Source organism: Belonocnema kinseyi, chromosome 7 (genome assembly GCF_010883055.1).
Source record: "Belonocnema kinseyi isolate 2016_QV_RU_SX_M_011 chromosome 7, B_treatae_v1, whole genome shotgun sequence".
NCBI classification, from domain to species: domain Eukaryota; kingdom Metazoa; phylum Arthropoda; class Insecta; order Hymenoptera; family Cynipidae; genus Belonocnema; species Belonocnema kinseyi.
Window position 1 is genome coordinate 90,123,553 of NC_046663.1, and position 18,164 is coordinate 90,141,716.

General features: G+C 28.1%; 1 protein-coding gene across 6 annotated transcripts in view; it reads right to left on the minus strand.

Moving 5' to 3' along the window:
- The window catches only part of LOC117177149 (protein amalgam-like), a 260,532-nt gene that overhangs the window by 77,752 nt on the left and 164,616 nt on the right, over positions 1-18,164 (minus strand). For all 6 annotated transcript variants that reach the window (XR_004467668.1, XR_004467670.1, XR_004467669.1 and 3 more), the window contains exon 3: positions 13,681-13,891. Coding sequence is in view for 3 of the 6 variants with exons in the window: in XM_033367653.1 (XP_033223544.1) it covers positions 13,681-13,891 (211 nt within the window). In the remaining 3 variants the exon portion in view is untranslated. The remainder of the gene's footprint in view (positions 1-13,680; positions 13,892-18,164) is intronic.

Consider the following 18,164-nt stretch of genomic DNA (forward strand, 5'->3'; position numbering starts at 1 on the left):
TGTGTATGTATATATATGTGTGTGTGTGTATTTTTTTGGCCCCCAATCGCATAAAATGAAATCTTCACTTAAACTCTAGTTAAATCTTCAATTCTTATTCAATACTTTAACTATTAATTAATTACTTCATCACTTTAAATTTAACAAAAAACCAACTAGAGCTGTGACAAATCATCCAAGGAATACACTCAGCCCATGATCATTAGAATTGAATAAGAAATGAGAGTTTGTTTCCACACGAAAGTAAATACAATAAGAACTATTTTTAAATAAATAAATCAAATAGTATGATTATTGGGAAACGCTAATATAATAAATCTTAATCAATAAAAAATAATAATTGCTTTTTATGAATGGTATTCATTTTACGCTACTCGGAAAAATATTATCTTTGTCAGCAGGATGTGTATTGAAACAAATGGACTCTCCTTTAAATTGAAAGTTAAGAGGATTTTCATCTGTCTCAAAAGAAACCCTTTAGCAGCAAGCATAATCCTCCTGCGAGAGAATTTACCTTAAGTTACGGAAAAACCATAGAAAGATAATTCTATTTCAAAATAAAAGAATCAGGAAAATGATGCTTCCTAAGAAAATTTTTTCTCTAAAAGTGATGATTTCTATATACTCATTACTCTCATTGGAATGGTTAGTCCGGCCACGATTTTTAAGAATCATGTAACACTTTCACATTAGAGACTTAAAATTGAGTACATTCGCAGGGAAAACTGATTTATCAAACCTCAAAGCTTTTCCTAAATCGGAAAATCTGTAACACGAATGGACAGCTGTACTGGCTACCGCTTGCTTTTGACGGTGGTATTAAACACATCCACATGCGAGAACAAAGTGAATTTCAACAATCAGCGGTGGATATATGATGGAATATCGACAGGTCAAACGCACCACCAAGCATATTATGTTCGAGGTTGTTTCGTACAACAGTTTCACTTATATATGCCTGTTCATGTGTTATTTCAAACGCAGAGAAAAACGCACTGATTGACGCTTTTTGGTTAGATAGGTATTAAAAAAAACACGTGCCTTTTTTTTATATGTTTTATATAATTGAGGAATTTAGTTTGTCTTTAACGCAAAGCCAAGAACATTTTTAAAAAGCAGAGCATTATAAATTAGTTGTTAAAGGCTAAATGACTCGAGTACTCGGAAGTATAAGTCTATTTTGGTCTTAAACTAAATATGTGATAAAGAAAATGAGGAATAGTGCTACTTTTTCTTTTTTTGTAAAAAGTCGTTTATCTTTTAAGTCTTTTGTTTGAAGAGCTTACTGAAGGAACATAATGAATCTGAGTATACTTCTTCGTTCACAAGAAAAACCTAAAAGACTCTAATGACCGATTGCATCAAGGATAATTAAAGGATAATTAAAACTTGAGGGCACATTCAGGTGAAAGGTTGTTTTCTCAGATTTAGGTCTAGTAGACTTAAAAGTGTCCTTTTTATGTTAGATTTTATATATTGAGATCAGACTGTTCATATTTTACAAAAAATAAACGAAATAGGTCAATTTTTTTCCGATTTTAAACAAATCTACGCTTTGGTGCTGTGCAATTGCTTACAAAAACTTTTTTCATCGCATCATTTTTTTTAATGCAGGGGCCTTCAATTTATATCTCAAGTTTCAGTGACTTTCATTTTGATTTCAATTGATTTTGATTTCATATTATTTTTCAAATCAAAATTTATGCATTTATTTCGAAACCCGAAGGATCAGAAATTTTAACAAGCTATCACTCGGAATTACTTTTGGAACGGCAAAGTGATTGAAAAAAGTTCAATATTTTCGAGTTCCATCAAATTAAAGCCATTCGCTTTAGAATGAGTCACATTTTATCTTTTTTGTTCCAGAATAAATCTACTCATTTTAGTTAAAGTTGAAAAGGATTTTAAATCTATAATCGACTTATTTGAAATAAATCAAATATATAGGATGCTTTGACATTCGAAAGCTTTTAAACATTCCATTTTAGTACATTAAAGCCATTAAAAATACTTTTTTGACAATCCCTCGTACTTTAAAACTAAATTGAATTATTATCAATATTTATTAATATTTCTATTTTTATTGGAACTACTTGGATCACAGCGGAAAAGAGCTCAAAAAGAGGAAATAGGACAATTTTTTATGAAACGTGAGAAAAGTAGAAGAAATATTTTAGATGAAATTGGATATAAAACAGTCCAACAAAAAATAAAATTGGCTAAATTAATGCTTCTTCTTTTCTTCTAAAAAATATCATCATTCATAATTAATTCAAGATATTTATAAGTTTAATTAAATATTTCTTTTTAGGATTTGTCATTTCGTCCTTACTATGGTGAATACTTTAAATATTAAAAACTGCACTTTTTAATACTATTAAATAGAAATAAAAAAAACTTCAAATAGTTTCATATCAGCTACAACTTTTTTTAAGAGCGTTTATTCTTAACGGACTGTAGTTTTCAGCAGTTCAAATTTTATTGTATTCATATAATTATACTTTTTTCATTTTATACTTTATTTATTAGTAAATCATTTACTCAAGTGCTTCAATATTATATCGACGCATTTTATTGTTTATATTGACGTACCTAGAGCTATATGTCTTTCTCCAAATTATATGTCTAGCCAACAAATTTTAATTTAATTAAAAATTTTCATTAATTATATTAGATCATTCTGTTAGTTAACAAATATTTAACTCTTACTATCTGCGGTAGCATATTCTAGTTTTAAATAGAATATATTAGTAGATTTCTAAACTTCAAAATAAATTTTTTTATTATTTTGCAAGTAGAAGGCATAAGAAGATCAATATTTTTAATATGCAAATTAGAATACGGTTTTTTATTTTTCAAAATTATATATTGTAATCCCATTTTTTGAATCCATTTTATTCTACTGATTTACTCTATCTATTTACGATTTCAAAAATTATTTTAAAAAAACGTAAAAATGCATATTATTGAACAGTTTTACACTCCATGAATCATTGATTGAACGATTCTAGACTTACAACCTATTAATTTGTACAATTGAAACATAAATCTTTTGTGATACTAAATAATACGAAAATTAATTTTTAAACTAGGAAACTTTATATGCATTAATAAAACTCAATGTCCATGCCTCAGAGTCATTTAGGACATTCAAAATATTGTCAATATGTTACATATTTTGAAAAATAGTAGCAAAATATTGCGTTCTGCAACTTTTAAAATATTAAATCAAGGGGTAAACTATTTTTGCAATCTAGTAAACAAAATAATGCATTTCTCATAAAATCGCTTGAAATTTTTAATTTTTTGAATCTCTTCAATTCCTTGAAATATCTTGAAATCTCTGAAATTCCTAAAATCCTTGTAAATCCTGAGGAATCCCTAGAAATCCCTTGAAATTTCATTTATTATTTATCGCTTTAAATTCCTTGAAATCCTTAAAAATACCTTAACATTTGTTTTACCCTTGAAATTCCTGAAAATTTAACATATCTTTTAATTGAATTTTGTGAAATCCCTAATAACCATAAAAAAATAAATTAAAATCCCCTAAAACATCTTGAAATCGATAACATATTTCAAAACTTCTTCAAAAACAATCTCGAGAAAGATTTCAAATAAACCAAATTTTTTCTTAACATCTTTTTTATATTTGCCCTTTGTAAAAAAGATGCGGAAATTCAATTCTTGACAACAAAAATTATTTAGCCTACATTAAACTCGCCACATGCCTTCTTTGTGGAAATAAAATTTAAAAACAAAATAGCAAAAATAAAAAGGTGGGGTTTTTGATCAAACATAATCTTTATATCTTCAAACAAAATCAAAGCCTCTTTGTTAATCTAGAACTTTTTAAAATAATTTCATCTAGTCTAAAGTTATAGAGATTGAAGAAAAATGAGTTTTTTTTTAAACAAGCTTCAAATTTCCAATACCCTAAAATCTTTCAAAGCCGTTGCCTTTTTTTAATCTTTTAAGTCCTTGGAGATAATATAAAATCGTGTATAGGTGTGATAAAATCCCTTAAAATTCATTCAAGTCACGTAAAGTACCTTAAAAATAATATCTCTTTAAAATTTGGAACTTTTGAATTCATACGGAACTTCTTCAAATCTCTTAAAATCACTTGAAAAAATTTAAGTACTCTATAACCTCTGGAAAACTAACCAATTTTTTAAATTTTGTAATAATTTAATGAAGTTTTTTACTTTTTTCATGAAATCCTATAAATCCCTCAAATATTGTAAAATTCATTCGAATCATTTTAAAATTTGTAACTATCGTAAATATTTCTTGGAATCTTTAACATCTTCTGAAATCATTTTAAATCCCCCCCCCCCCTACTTGTTCGTTTTCTGGGAAAAAAAATTCTAATTTTTGTTCAACGATAACACGTGCTCCCGGGCTTTTGACATTGACTAAAGGGTTTTAAATGGAGAAAGCTCGGTTTCCAAAAAATGGAGAAAAAGAAGTACTTATTATGAACTTTTTGTTAATTTAAAGTACATTCACCTTTTAAGGAATTTTTAAATAATAGTTTTTACCTAATAACATTTAATTTTAACTCTTTCAATACCCTTTTATTGTTCCCGGAAAGTGCCCCAAAAATGCCAATTAGCAGTTTCATATTAAATTCATGCTAAAGACGGTGGTTTTCGAATTTTTTCGGCACGAATTATTTTCAATAGATGATGATTATAACTTTTCTTTCTTCCTGTACACCATGAGAAATTATTAATCTTTCAGGATGAGTGATATAAAGTTGAAGAATGTCAAGATTAGTGCTTTTTTTAAACAGATTTTGAGACTAATATTTTTTTCTTGCAAATATTTGGCAACTCTTTAAACAATTTTCATTTGTAAAACAACTTTCATTTATTCAAACTATTTTTTCCGTATAAATCATAAGAAGTTATTCTTTTCTACAATTAATTACACAATTAACAAATTTTGAAAGTACTATTTTTTTGTTCACGATATTAAGCAATTAAATTAAAAAATAATAAACATTCACTTGTGCCTTTTCACAGGAAAGTTGGAGATAAGTTTATTTTTTTCTTATCTCTTACATTATCTCGCTTATTATTCAGTAGTTCTTCATCTTAGAACAGTAAATCATATATTATTTTTTAATCATCCCCGTAGATTAATGGAATCTGAGAACAGAGAACTCATTTTAAGAAAAAAGGACTATACTTTACTTAGAAATATTCATTTCAATTCTTTAAATAATATAGGGTATACGTTCTAAGATTAGGAAATACTGAATAATAAGCGGCATATTACAGGAGATTCGAAAAAATAGGCTGTTGTTCACCTTGCCTGTGTAAAGGCGCAAGTGAGTCATTATTACATATTTTTAAATAATTGTCAAAAATCTTTAACAACTAAAATATTACTCTTAACAATATTAGGGATTTTATTTTTCCATAAACCGAATAAATTGGGGGGATCGATCACCAAAAATCGAAAGTGTAATTTTTGGACCACCCTGATGAGGCCTGTTACTAGGAGTTTCTAGAATAACATTATGTGTTCTATGACATTTTATTCGGAAGAAACCTTTATTGCGATTTATGATCTTAAGCACCCACTTAGTTAATTTATGACCATGTATCATTAAAAGAAAATGCGATATCGTCCATTGTAGGGCGTTTAACTTTATCAGCAATAGCGCTGAAGTCAGCTACATTGTAGTCATATCTATAACAGGAATAGTTTGAATCTGTTATGTTATAGCCTGTTTAAATACCTGTAACGTGAGCGTATTATCTTGAAGCACTTTCATTTTAAGTTAAAAGTTTAGTTGGGTCCGAAATTCATAGTTTAAATTTAACCCCAAGTTCGATAACTATTCACACAACAATGCATCTAAAATTGTTCAAGTTTTAGATGGTAAATTTTAATTTTATGATCGTATATCATTAATGTTTAGGAAGTAATTTTACGAAGAACTGAATTCTAGAGAACGACAGCAAGGTCTATATGACTCAATGGATCAGACTATTTAAAAAAATATCTTTAAAAACAAACTCAAAGAAAATCAGATTGTATAACAAAATTGCACAAAATCACTTATAGATAAGCAGGCTTCGAAGTGCGTTATGGAACTAAAAAAAGTATTAAAAAAAGTATTTTTTTGAAGAAAAAAGTATCGTAAAAAATATAACGTATTAAAACAATAGCTAAGAGAATAATTTTTAAAGGAAAAAGTAATGTAAAATACTTTAAACTAAAAAAAGAACGTATCTAAAAGAAAATTTGCATTTATACTTTTCTGTATGCTAAGACTAAGGAGAAATGAATGACAAAGAATTAAAAAAATTGTTGTCAAATACAGGAACGATGACAATATAGAAATAATGAACTAGGTAATAAATAATATGATTTTACTTAATGCCCTCGAAGATGCGATGAATGTATATCAGGGTGGGTCAAAAATACCAAACGATGAAACTAGAAATTGGAACTATGTGTAAAAGTAGTTTATTAAAGGTAAAAAAGTTGCAATGCGCCTTGAGGTTTTTTTTTTAAATGATGAAAAAAGATTAATGCATAAATCTGAAGAAATCGAAGTATATTTATTTCTCCCCAAACGGCGTGAAGTTTTAATAAAGAATATTTCTTAAATTAGTAAGTATATCAATGTAAGTGATTTTTAATGTAAGTCTATGAATTCTTCGTGGTTTCCTCTATAATTTGAGATTGTTAAAAGCCACAATAATCTTAACATATAAACAACAATATGGAATATACTCTAAGTAACCATTTTTTTTTAATTTACCATAACACTCGTATTCTTCTTATAAATATGCACAATTTATATGCATCGTAATTTTCTCTGAAATAAATATTTTGAAATTTAATAATTATTTACCGGGTATTTAATATATATTATTTGTTTAATTTCAGAAACGCTTACTTAAAGGAAATTAAAAAAGAAAATCACTTTTAATGACTAATTAAGCCACGCTCTTTTCAACTATGACCGAAAAAATGTGTTAAAATATTCATTATTACTCAAAAATTCAGCCAACAGTAGAAATTTGGAACCAATAATTCGAAAGAAAACCGTCAACTCAAAAATAATATTTATTAATAATCATTATCACAATTTATTTCATATTCAGTTATTCAATAAATAAATAATTCACAATTAATTAATATATTCTTTAATACATAATGTTAATTAATGTTTAATTATTTAAAAATAATATCTATAATTAAACATGTTGACTATTTGGAAACGAATAATAATAATAATAATATCAATATAGTAACATTGTTTTTATTATTTTACTAATTATTATTATTGATCATGAATATGAGCATTTAGGGGAGCGGCGGGTAATGTGGCGCACATGTTATAAAAAGCTCCGTTAAAAGTTAAATATGTTGAAAAATGTAGTAAAATAATATAAAGCACGTAAATAAATATCTTATCTACCCTATGCGTATGATTATTATTGAATTTATGTCTATTAAAGTAGTTAATTATCAAGTTTCATAAAAAGTGTGCCTGCGCCAAGTTATCCTTCCTGGTTAGCTAATGTGGAGTGCTCTTAGTGCTATTTCAGAAAGGGAAGTAAAAGTTGTTTACTGAGTTCAATGAAATTAATTTTGGATAAATGATGGGTTCAAATAATTACTTATAAATTGTGTGCAACTTGAACGTTATATATTATGTCTTTTTAACCCGGAAAAATGCTACTGTACTTTGTCACTACTTTTTGGTCACTTTAGAAATACACACATAACACCCTAAAATAACTTTTTATAATAAGAATTGAGTGATTAACTTTATTGAGCAAATTTTTTCACTATACAAAACAGTACACATAAAAAATACAGTACAGTAAATACCTCTCGCTATAAATCAATTAATTTCTGTAAATGAGGATGCGCCACATTAATCCCTGCACCACATTACCTGCCGCTCCCCTATTATAAAATTATTTAAATAATTGAATTTAATATTAGGAAAAAATAATATTTAAATTAGAAACATTACAAACTTGGAGGCAAAAAAATATTTTTATTCAAATAATTCATAAATGAATAAATTCACTGAGAAAACTATATCGCATGAATTACAATATACACCGTAATTCCTGCATTTTATATCGTAATTTAGGCATTATAATAGCGCAAAATCGTGATATCGTACATTGCAAGTTTTTACATTATATTCCGCATAATTGTACAATCTATAACGTAAGAATTTGAGTTTATTACGCCCACACATTGTATTTCTTGTTTTGTGATCTCGCGAGGGTTCGAGTAGTCAGCAAGCGATCACAGAAAAAATTAAAGATAAAGTTTACATCGATTCTACGTGAAAGATTCACCGGTAAAAAAATAACCATCTGCCAGATAAACTTTACATGAATCGAAGATAATTTCCGATTTTTAACCTTGCCTGGAGAATCTTTCATCTTATAATCGCTTCATTTTTATTCGAGGTGTAGCGACAATTACGACGCCAGCGCTATCCAGCGTCGTTTAACTTCATTAAAATTGAGAAAACTGGGGATTCCCACCTGTCAGTTTCATTTTGCATTTTTGCTAAATGATATCCTAACATCAGTGAAACTTTCGCTGAAATATATTTAATCATTAACCGTTGCAGGTTTCACCTGCAGTAAATTTTTACTTTTTTTGTGATTGTTTTAAATCTGGTGCCCCGATTTATAGCTCGAACTCACTCATACTCTGCCTTTTTCCCATTGCTGCTAAGGATGCTGTAGAAGACGACAGCACCCAAATTTAACTTAATTTTTTTCTGTGATATTAGTGCATTATAATATAGTTCAAAGCTCCGGGACGTGATTGTACGTTATCATATTGCGCTTTATTACAATATAGAGGTTTTGCGATATCATTGTGCGATATCCTTTTCTCCGTGTTATTCTGAAATATTCATTTTTTCAATTTGACAGTCATCATAGGATTTTGACAAGTATTTGACAATTGAAGGTATTATTACCATAATTAAAAAATACTCTGAAAATATTACAAATGTACTGTATGTTAAATAGTGTTATTTGTTTATAAAATAGAGAAAAATATGTATCTCAGATAATTTTCTGAATGAATTATGCACTATGCTTATTTATAATAGCACGGAAAGCTAAATCGTTTCTATTAGATTATGATATGCACATAAGTAAAAAAAGTGAAGAAAAGATCATATTCGTTAAAAATTAAATTAAAAATGCTCAAAAAAAGAATTTACAATTATGGTAGCATCATACAAAAATCAATAAAAATGACAAACCTAAAATAGTATACTTCCAAATCATAGCCAATTTTTAAAGTTTTTTAGTCAAATTTGTTAAATGAAATGTACAATTTAGTTTAATATGCGTGTTCAGAATCGGAAATCAATTTTTTATAGCTTTGCCATTTTTAATAATACAGAAGACATTGGTAATTAGTTAAATATTTGGAAACAGATCTAATTAATTATGTTGGATGCTGATTATTAATTATGGTAATTTACTTCAATTTAAGAGAAGAAATATGAATATTCAAAAGTGGAGGTGGCAAAAATTGCTGGTGGTTTTTTGATAATAATAAAAATTAAAAAGACGAACGAAATAAAAAAGAGAAGAAAGGATACGTGGTTAGTTGCTTTCTCATTTTTCTTTCGTCTTTTTTATTTTTGCCAAAAAAAAACTTTTCCCTTTCTGTTTAAGGAAAATTGTTTATCTTTTTTCAAATTGCAATAGGAACATTTTATAGCCGTTATTTTTTGTTATATATCATATATATTTTGTTATAGTATTTTAAATTTGATTCAAAACTAATTTAAATTTCTTAAATTTGTCATTGACATTCTATACACAATAAGTTATGTTTCCTAACCCCTGCTGCCTGATAAAATGATTTTGCATTCTTATAGATTTTAAAATTATTATTTTTTTAAGAAAAGGTGAATTAAAATAGATTTGTTGACTAGATAATGTTAATTAAGGAACTGTACAAAATAAAGACGTTGAAGACCTCTAAAAATATATTTTTTTAATTGATATACATAAAGATATAAAAACTCTTTATATAGGCATTTTTTAAGCACATTAGCTCACCGCAACAAAAATGTCGTAGCCCAATAGACAACCAAGTCGATTAACCAACTAACTGGCCATTCTGCTAATGGACGCGCAATATCCGACTGTACACCTGCACCTGCTCAAGTACCAGCCAACAAGCAACCAGTCGGCTATTCGACTAAAGCGTTTCAGTCCAGTAGACGAATATGCATATGGTTCATCATATATTTTAAGAATTGAGATTTTTCATTTGTTTTTTAAAGAAATATCCCGAGCGAAAAATAATAAATGATTTCCTATATAAAATGTTAAGGTATTTAAAATTTAAATTATTTAGTTATGTGACACGAAGTGTGTTAGTATGGAAATCTTAAATAAAAAATTATCTGATTCTTAAAATAAGCAAGGAAGAGTAAAAAAGAATATTATGTCTTTTTTCAGTGTTTTTTTATTCAAGATTATTAAAAATATAATTACAATCTTTAGAAACATCACAGAAAACGTTGTTTTTAAAAGCAATTGTTTTTTAATCTTTACTTTTATTAATTTTCATTCATTATAACAAAGTGTAAGATGTAACAAACTGTTTCAAACAATAAACTAGCTTCAAAAAAAGCTATTTCAGGTGAAACTGGATAATTATAATTAAGGACACCAAACAAAATACGTGATAAAATTGTTAATTTTAGGATATGACTGTCTTCTATAAAAAATTAAGGGTTGGGTTTAGCTTCATGGCGACTTGTATGTTAATTTCATTGTATTATTATAATAATTATTATTATTGTAGGTTTACTTATTGGCTCAGCGCTTAATTGTTTATAGAAGGCAGTCATGTACTCGACCTATTAAGCAACATTAAGTGTAAAATTAACAATTTTGTCATGTATTTTGTATCGTTTCATTAATTATAATTATCCAGTTTTTACCTGAAATAGCTTTTTTAAGCTAGTTTATTGTTTAATTCAATTAGTCACAATTGTACACTTTGTTCTAATGAATGAACATAAATAAAACGAAAGATTAAACTTTTAAACTAAATTCTATAATTGTGTGTAAATCAATTTTTCTTAAAAACGATCTCAAAGCATTTGAAATTTTCCTACAATATGGCAAAACAACTGTGTTATAAATCTGTTAAAATCTCTACTCTGTATAGTTTTAATTATTGCCTTTTCAATTCATTAGTTTTAATAAATGTTAAGCCTATAAAATCAAATTTCCTAGAAAATCTTTTACTCTAAATTTATTAAAAACTTCAAAAGTTAATTTTTTAATTAGTTCATAGAATAATTTTGAATTAGTTTAAAACTACATCTGTCATTAACAATTGATAGTTTTTTGTATCATATTTAATTTTAGAATTAGCTATTGTAATATTTCGGTTATTAGTTTTTCCTTCTAAGAGATCTGGATTTGATCAATATTTTTTTAAACATATTTGACAACTTCTAAAAACTGAACAAACTTTTTCTCATCAAACTTGTTACTAAATCCTTCATCCAATCTAAAAATGTTCACAACTTCTGAAAGTATATTAATCTGTCAGATATTTAGAAACCAGGGGTCAGACTGGTCGTGTGACAGAAAATAATTATTGTTTAAATTCAATTTGTGTACATCACCTTTAGTATGAATTATATCAAAGGTCAACACATATACCAAAAAATATGAATTGTATCTTAATAATTAATTTCAATATCATATCTACAGTTCTAATTATCTTTAGGTATAAGATACAAATTTGAACTAGCAGTTTCCTATTAAAATTCCCTGATAAGGGGGTCTATATTGAAACATGATGGTTTCCCGCAGTATAAAATAGACCCAGAAAGAATCAAGAAAAGAGACTGAGGTTGGTTTGGTTGTCTCTTTCCCTTTTTCCCTGCTTTCCATTGTTGTATAAGAATCTCTAATTAGCTAATTAACTGACAGTGATAATGACAGTGATTAATCCTCAGTGATATGTGAATCAAATGACATTCTGGAATTAGAAATAGAATGCACTTATTTTAAAAATGGTTTTTTTGTACTCTCTTTCATACATTTTATTTTCCTCGTATTTTCTAAAGGTGAATAAATGATAAGAGTAATAAATAATATTTGAAAGGAAAATTGAACATGAACCTGTTTTAAGTTGTTTTTTGTTTGTCGCGAACAAATTATTATTCTTTCCCTGTTCCTTCTTCATTTGCGAGACATAACTGGAGTAGCATATTAAAGTTTAAGGGAATTCCAAATGCTTCTTGCGCATTTTAATTTTAAATGTATATATTTTTCGAGTGAGGATCCAATTTACTTGGCGTAATGGAAACATACAAGTTTGCATTCAGAGGGCCGTGTAAAATTTAAAGCAATCAGTTGTTGGCAAAAGGGCTCATAATTTGCATAAATTATTTTTTTATTTGGTAATTGTTTAATTTGGCGGATTCTGTTGAAAATGGCTCTAAAACGTATATAAAATTTTCAAATTACTAATAACAGCAAAAGAAGAATAAAACAAAAGGGGCAAGAAGGTTGTTGCAACTTCTTCCGCTTGAAATCTAGCTATTTTCGAGTTTCAACTTGAAGAGTTTTGAGATTAGGTTCTTACGTCATTTTACGATTACGTGTTTCCAAATTCAGTATGACTCGGTATGAATGCCGAATCGTCACAGATGAGTGATCGACATCTCAAACCTTCTTGTATCTTTTGTTTTATTCTTGTCTTGCTGTTATTAGTCATTTTGTACCATTTACAAACGTTTTGGAGCCATTTTGAATAGAAGCCGTCAAACTAGACAATTACCCTTTATTTGAATCAGGAATAATTTTTTGGGTCAAAGGTTTAGAAAGTTTGCGCATGTTTATAAATCATGAAGGGGACGTAAAAAGAGGAGAGGTAATTTTTTCCAAAGAGAAACTGTTATTTTCACATTGCAACTCTATTTTCCAGTAAATTAGCAATCTCTCAGAAACTTTGGATTTAAAAATTTAGATGTTGAAATTCACTTTGGTCTTTCTCGTAAAAATAAATGGCTAAAAGTACGGAGATAAATACTATGCTTATGACAGAGATAGCTAACCGCATAAAAGCACCATTACACACTTGAGCCTAGTAATGGTCGACTCGAAATCCTAACATATTTCATCCTCCAAGAACAAGAGTTGAACATACAGTGACTAATTCCCGTAAATGCATTTGTTAAAACTGTTTCACTACTTTTAGCAGCTGGAGTTTAATTACTTTCCAAGTTTTGAAGACTTTAATTTAAAATATAAACTTTTTCAAAAATAATCTAAGGAAAATTTAGATCTACATGAATCTACCCAATTTTTTCATTGTAGGTAACGATTGTGAGTTCAAATTCAAGTTTCAATGTCTTCCAAAGTTTAAGAAAAGTTTATAAAATAAAAACACGTGTGGAGTTCGTAACATAGTATTTTATTTTTGAAACAGATTAACCTTATTGAAAAGCTGGAGAAGGATGTAGCAGAATTACTGGTTCAATATTTAGTTTAGGATTCTAGAATGTATACTTTGACGCGAGGTATTTTTAAACGTTAAGCTCTTACTTTCTAAAAATATTTACTATTATTCTGAATAGCAGAGAATGTTAAAAAACCAAATAAGAAAAAAGGAACTTACCGACCACCGAGAGATGCATAGAGTGACCTATAGGGGGCGTCGTGGAAACCTGACATTCATAGGTCCCGGAATCCCGACGTTGGGGATACTTGACCTGTAGGGTCCAATCTTCTGTTCGAGGGAAATGGGAGGCCACGAACCTCTGATCCGACGTGTAGGTATCGATTCCTACAGTCAGCAGATGAATGTCCCTGTGCCTCACCCAGGAGACCTGAAATAAAATTCATGGAAAAATATGGTTAATTTAACAAAAGAGATTCTAAAGTTATTTTTGTCTCCAACACTCAGAAGAATATTTGTTCAACGCAAACAAATTTTATCTTTGACATAGGGAGAAACATTTTTCTCAGTGAACAATTTAATATTGATCAAAGGTAGTACTTTATTTGCATTAAAAGGCAAAAACCTTTCGTTACGACTTCAGCCAAATCATAATTTTTTTAATTGTCTTAATGAAATTGTGACAAAAGGGTTTTGCTTTTTTAATACCATTGTTGTTTCCCGGGCGCACTTGCTTTCGAAATTAAAATAACTATACCGCTGCAGATTGAAATCTCATTCAACAATTTTTAGTGGAATTTTCATCAACTAGGCAAGAATAAGAATACAGGGGAATGTGGTATAAATTTTATGAATAAATTTTAACAAATACATTTATAAATGAACTGTGTATATGTACATATGAAGGCTGTAGATTTTGTCTCTACGCAATTTCTATACAATCTCTTTACAATAGAGCGTATCGAAAAGGATTTTTCGTAAAATTAACCGGTCAAATATAGCGCTAGGGCTGGAATTTCGGAATTTTCCGTAACTTTAACCTGGACGTGGTGAGAACGGGTTCAATCTTACCGAAAATCCTGTAAGAGTAGAAATTTCGTAGCGAAAACTAAAAATATTTTTCTTTTTCTTTAGACTATAGATAAAAAGTGGTTTTTAGCTGCAAACATTATTTGCCCTGAATAAAAAAATAAAAAATATATATCTTTACTTTGCTCAACATTGTTGAATTTCGAAATAAGACAAAAACGGTCATTTTCAGTATTTTGAGATTGCAAATGTCTTTTTTATGATCACTTTAGATGGAAAAAGCATACAACATCGGCATTTGTACCATATTAGGGTAGTCAAAAAATTCGACTTTCGTTTTTTTGTTATCGATTCTCCTTAATTTGTTTGTTTCCGGAAAAAGTAATTCCTCAATGTTTTAAAATCAGTTAACATTAACCTACACCCCATGAACTTTTGAAATTAACGTGGGGCTTGGATTTCGAAAAAAGAAGAAAAAAGTACTTTTTATTAACTTTTTGTGAATCAAAGTTTAGTCGATTCTTGTAAAAGTTTCAAAGAATAATTTTCACTCAATAACTTTTAATTTGGATTCCCTAATGTCTTTGTATTGTGCCCGGAAAATTTCCCAAAAATGTAAAATAGCATGTTTATGTCAAATTCATGCTAAACGTAGTGTTTATAACTGATTTGTCATTGTTTAAACAATTAACAATTGTTTAAAATCATTATTTTTCCAGTAGATCGTGAAAAGTTACGTTTGTTCGGGATACATGATACAGTGGACAAAATGTATGAAAAACATTTTTTTATTTGATACATTTTGTAATTTTATGAAAAGATAGTGTTTCTGGAATCAATTATGCAATGATAAAGTGTTAAGAGTAATATTGTACTTTTAAGGAATTATTGAATTATTTAAACAAATGATTATGCAGTTAATGAATGTTAGGAGTAATATTTGTTGTGAAAAACAGTTTGGAATCACTTGCTTCTTTTCATAGGAACGATGAACTGAATCATAGTTTCTTCTAATCAATCTGAAAAAATAACTATCCACAGCGTAACTGAAAAAAACATTGTTCAAAAAATGAAATTATAAGTTCTGAGATAAGAAAATACTAAATAATAAATAAAACAGTGTAAGAGATTCGAATAATGTCGAATTAAAAAGGCAAAATGAATGTTTATTAATTGATTAAATAATTGCAAACTATTTTCTAGAAAAAACATCACTCTTAACATTTATTAGCTGCGCCATTATTCTAGAAAACAGTAAGGTTTCAAGATTTACAGATGATCATTAATTACAGAAAATATTAACATTTTGAAATTTTCAGGGTAAAAATAGTTTGACAAAATTAAAATCATTGAAATAATTACAAAATTTATTATAATAGAAATATTACTGTTGAAACTCATTAACTATATCATTTATCACGAAAGAAAAACTTTTCACGATTTACAGAGAGGAAAAATGGTTTAAAAGAATAATAATGATTTCAAAAATTCAAAATTAGTTTTAAAAATACTTGGAAACTTGCCAGTTATCGAATAGAAATAACTAACCTTGAAAAAATGCTAAACAATACGGTCTTTAGCATGAATTTGACATAAACCTGCTATTTGGTATTTTTTGTGACATTTTCTTAGCACAGTAAAAGCGGATTGGCGGAGTTAAAATTAAAAGTTATTAGATGGAAATTATTTTTTTGAAATCCCTTAATAAGCGAATAAACTTTTTTTTATAAAAAAATAATAATAAGTACTTCTTTTTTTATTGTAGATTATCCTCAAAAATCAAGTTTTTCCGATTTAAAACCCAGAGTACATTTCCAGAGTCCGAAGAGAATACGAAATTTCTTTTTCTGGAAAATGAACACATTGAGGATGATCAATCACAAAAAATCGAAAGTGGAACGTTTACAGGTACACTCGAGTCGCGGTACTCCGAAATTCATCACTGCGAACTCCCGCTATTGAGTACGTTTTTCCCCCGATAGTGAGAACGACGCTATAACCCCTTATACCCCACTACTGATTTCTACATTTGATGCTAACTTCAAATGTACAATGTATAATGTAAATAGTCCCAAGAATGGGGTCCCCTCATGTGTTCTCACTATTGAGGGCGGATCTGCGCTGAATGTTCGCAGTACCGCGACTCGAGTGTATAAAAATACCCTAGCGTACCTCCACAGTATAATCCCAAAAAGAGCGTGAAAATCGAAAATTAAACACTTAAAATTAACAATTTCAAAGTCATATGTTAAACATTTCACAAACTCAAAACTTTCCAAAGAAGCACTGACAATTCCTCAATTATTAAGACTTTAATTTGAAATTGTATAATTTTCAAAACTTTCGACAATTTATCCTTAATAAGTAAAAAATGCAACAATTTAGTAGAAAATTCATGCATTCTGTTGAAAGTTCTTCAATCTGGGTGGAAAATTATTCTTGTTTGTTGAAAATTCATTATTTTGATTAAAGATTCAACTATTTTGTTAAAAATTCATCTTTTTTAGTTAAATTCAACTGTTAAGCTTATTTATTCAAGTTTTATGATTTCGCTGTGGTAGTAAATTTATCTTTTTTAGTTGAAAATTAAAGTTCAGTGAAACTCTTCTATAGCGCCTATAGCTCCTGTTACACCTACCAGCGTCGCAGCTTCAATTCTCGGAAGGGATATAGAAGGCAGGGCTATTGAAAGGTTTCACTGTATATTGTTGGAAATTTATGTATTTTGTTGAAAATTCGTCATTTTGAAGTTAAAATATAACATTTCTGGTCGAAAAGTCATCTTTCTTGATTGAAAATTCATCTCTCTTGGCTGAAAATGAACCTTTTTTGGCGAAAATTCAACTTTTCGGGTTAAGGATTCAACTGTTTGTTTGAACATGCAAATACTAATGACGTAAGATGTAAACGGTCTCTATCTGTATTAAATATTTTTAAACATTTTCAAAAATCCGAGACTTTAAATTTTGGGGCCCGATTTTTTTAAACGCAATACCTCCGAGACTGATTGCACGCTTTTATTCATCTTTAGACCAATAAAAGATAATTTAAGTATATATAAAAATAAATGAAAAACAAAAAGGATTTTTTTATTTTACCAAAAAAGCTCAACAAAATTTGGATTTCGATTTAATGTGCATTTATTTATAAGAATTGTTAATTTAATTATTAATTTTTTGTGATTATAAAAATATGAAAGCAAGGAGTGTTTGTCAAGACATTTTTAGTTTATTCTAAACAAATGAATCCTATTCTTCAAAAAATAGTTAGAGTGTGCATTTTTTATAATAATTATTTAAATAATTGATTAACAGTAGCTTGTTTTAGCTAATTGTGAGCGTACTTTATTATATCTCATATAGCATTCAATAAATATGGATTTTAAATAGCTAATTATTGCGAATCACGAACAAATTACATTTGCTCGTTAGTTTGTTTATAACATTATAAACAATTTTTCCTAATTTGAAGCCACTGGATATTTTTTGATTTAGCTATTACATTGAGATATAACCAGTCTTAATAAAATTAGAAGTCTTAAAAGAAACGGTGTCACTGAAAATTTAGGCAAAAAAAGGTTAAAAATTAATAGTTGAATGACAAATTTGTATTTAGTCGCAGTGAAATTTACGCAGTCACTTGCTTTACTTGCAAAATTGTGATAATTTCTAGAC